General features: G+C 43.3%; 1 protein-coding gene across 1 annotated transcript; it reads left to right on the top strand.

Moving 5' to 3' along the window:
• The first annotated feature begins 1,373 nt into the window (after positions 1–1,373).
• Positions 1,374–3,114, top strand: LOC134929358 (uncharacterized). The gene is made up of 3 exons (XM_063925027.1): positions 1,374–1,521; positions 1,597–1,809; positions 2,430–3,114. Exon 3 carries the CDS (start codon positions 2,441–2,443, stop codon positions 3,107–3,109), a length of 669 nt encoding a protein of 222 aa, XP_063781097.1. The 5' UTR covers positions 1,374–1,521; positions 1,597–1,809; positions 2,430–2,440; the 3' UTR covers positions 3,110–3,114.
• Positions 3,115–3,406: the final 292 nt, after the last annotated feature.

Genomic DNA, 3,406 nt, shown 5'->3' on the forward strand with positions numbered 1-3,406 from the left:
GGAGAGAGGAAGGTGTATTTGGAGTTGGTGAGTTTGGTGGAGTTTTTGGAGGATTTGGGGAGGAGTTTTGTGATTGTTGAGTGCTGTACTGTGTGTGTAAGTAGTCTTGTCATATTTGTAGTATTGTTTTTTCTCAGTTTGTCAACTTTTTTGTCCTTGTTATTTTTTTTTAGTCTTTTGTCATTGTTTGTGAGTGAGTGAGTGAGCGTGTGTGTTGGCTGTGTGGTGTGTAGTAGTAGTAGTAGTGGAGGAGTGTGTTTTGTGTATTTATTTTTCAGTGTTTTTTGTCGTTTGTCCTCATGTCAGACTCAGAGGTCAGTGTGGTGGCGGAGGTTAGTGAGGTGGAGGCTGGTAGTGAGGTGGAGGCTGTTAGTGAGGTGGAGGGGGTTAGTGAGAGGGAGGAGGTTAGTGAGGAGGAGGAGGAGGGGGTGCCTGTTGCTGCATTCTCCAGTGATAGTGATGGTGTTGTGGCTCCGCAGCCACGCACCACTACCAAGACTGGCAGGAATATTAAGTTCAGCTATGCTGAAAACATGGCGTTGGTGCGTGAGCTGATGAAGCACCATCGCCAATTGTTTGGTCAGGATGCTGGCAAGGTGTCCTCCCGCAGGAAGTCTGTCCTGTGGGGGCAAGTAATAGTTGCCGTCAATAGTGAGGGTGTGGTGAGGCGGACTGAGGACACGTGTCGCAAGAGGTTCTATGACATAAAGCGGCGTGTCAAGGCCAAGATGGCCAAAGAGGCAAAATCAGCCCGCAAAACCGGAGGTGGACCCCCTTTCTGAGCAACCTATCGGGAGTGGGAGGAGCCTGTGCGGGCATTGATTCCTGCAGAAGTGGTGTCTGCAACTCATGTCCGGGATTCGGACCGACCCACGCAGGATGGTGAGTTGGATTTGTTAAATTTATTTTAAAATGTCCTCTAAATGTTTTTTTTTTTTTTTTTTAAGGTTAAAGGATGCAAAAATTGTTGGTCAGATATTGCAGGCCTATGCACCCTTAAGGTGTGTTTGTGTTTAGAAATTGCATTTTCCATCTTGCCTTGGCTGTATTTTTTATTTAATTTTGCACAAAAACAGGTGCAATGCCTGCTGGTATGTGTATTTGCAATAATAATTTTGCGATATTGCTTGGACATCGGTGTTGTATCTAATAGCATTTTTAAATATTTTATTTATTTACTTCAAAAAAAAGGTTCCTACAAATTCAAAATTTCATTGTGGTTAAATTTGCAAGTATTCAATCTATGCAATATCTGACACATAATTCTCAAATGTAACTGATTTATTTGGTGCAACACCATGTACATTTTGATATACACCACAAATTAAGGAAGCACGAAGATCTTAAGCAGAAATTAGTTTAAATTAGAATACCTAATATATGGTTACAGTACACTAAGGCTTTGCAGTTATAATTTTTACACAAAGCATGGTAATAATGTTTGCTCCACTTTTTCTACAGTCCGACAGACCAGCCGGCCAGACAGGCCTCAGACAACTCAGGATGATGCTGGGATTGCAGGTAAGACTTCACTGTAGTCACATATTCTGCAAACACATAGAAGTACAAAATATTAATGTTTATATATTCTCATAGGTTCTGCTTCTGTAAGCCGACCTCCTGTAAGGCGCCCATCACAGGGCTCGGGGCACTTACCCAGGAGGCCAAGTAAGACACGGCGTCTTGGCACGGAATCTGCGGATCCATCTTCCCCACCCAGGCGGCGCATTTCTGCAGTGTCACCCCAGCCACCACTGGCACTATTGGCGAGTCCACAGAGTGATGAGCCCCGATCACCTCAGTTATCTGGTGAGTCAAAACAGAAACTAAACACATAGCAAATAATCTACACAGTACAGTTACTATGTTGTGAGTTGGAGTTGAGATTACATGTTTGCCATAACAAGCAATGTGATGTTACGTCTTCAATTGTTAAAGGTGCAAATGCTTAATTTTTCTATGTCTTAGTGGTTGATATCGCCAACATCATTTTTAAAATCGAACATACATTTGTTAAAATATTGGCCACACACGTGCACATAAAAATAATTTAAAAACCAAAAAAAAAAAAAAAAAAAAAAACACCCTCCACAACATTATAGTGTTCACACATCTCCCCTGTCCGGTATGTAGACTGCTTACTTGCTCCGCTCCTCTGGACTATCCAGGTAAGCAGTCTATATCGTGGACAGGGGAGGTGACATAACACTGTAATGCTGTGGAGGGGAGGTAGTTAGGTGAGGATTACGCAAGTCTGTCTATGTGCACGCCTGTGATGGTATATATGTTTTTGGAGAAAAAACAAATTATATGTTTAGAAAAACAACTCTAAAAACTTGAGAAATGGAGTATTATGAATGTAGTAATGTGTAGAACTAGCAAATATATTTTAAGAAAAATAAACATAGCATGTTGGCCACCCCATACAGAGCCCAGCTTGATGGCCGACGTGGACCAGCAGGGACAAGACCAACAGGCAACCTTCACACTGCAACTAACACCTGTTGACCCGAGCCAGCCAATACAGCTGCAGGATATCCCCCAAGCCTCCATGAGTCCACAACTGGCACAAGCTCCACCCCAGCCACAAATACCAGATGACTTTTGGGCCAGTTGGACAAGCCAACAGGCACAAAGCAATGCCAGCCTGACCGCACATACCCAACACCTTGCCAGTCTGCCCCATCATCTACCGCGCATTAGTCGCAACTCGGGCAGACTGATTGTCCAAGTAGGCCGAATCGCAACATCGATGGAGCAAATACGGGCAGACAGCAACCAAATGCTGGCTCATTTAACGCGCATCATTGATGAGCAACAGCGCCATCAGCAGGCACTCGTACAACTCATTCAGCACAACCAGGTTGTGAATGAGTCTTTATCCCGGATTGTAGCCAGCCACACTGCAACCAACACACAACTTAATGCTAGCATAAATAATTTGAGCAACAACATAACATTGATGGCAGCTCAACAAGTGACCTCCAGCTCTGGAACCACGACCCCTATCCAAACGCCAGTAACCTCCCCTGTTCGGCGTTCCTCCCGAGCACGTGCCAGTGAGCCAGCACAAAGCACAGCACCCAGCACACACAAGCGGAAAAAATAAGACTTTTGACAAATTAGATTTACGCAATAAAAATTTTGATTTGACAAACACACAACTTCCTGTGTCCGTCTCAAACATTGTAGAAGCTGCTATGTATGTATGTATGTTTTTCATGGGTAATGACTGAAAATGTATTTATAACATAAACTAAGTACAATGTACACACCACTATAAACAACAAACAGTAAGTAACAAAACACACAATTGAAAGTATTGCAAAGTGTTTAGTCAAGGATAATTACATCCGACAAAAACTTACCAGAAAAATACCGCTGGATCACTTCTTGCCGTACCTGC

The sequence above is a fragment of the Pseudophryne corroboree genome, chromosome 5 (assembly GCF_028390025.1).
Source record: "Pseudophryne corroboree isolate aPseCor3 chromosome 5, aPseCor3.hap2, whole genome shotgun sequence".
NCBI lineage: Eukaryota > Metazoa > Chordata > Amphibia > Anura > Myobatrachidae > Pseudophryne > Pseudophryne corroboree.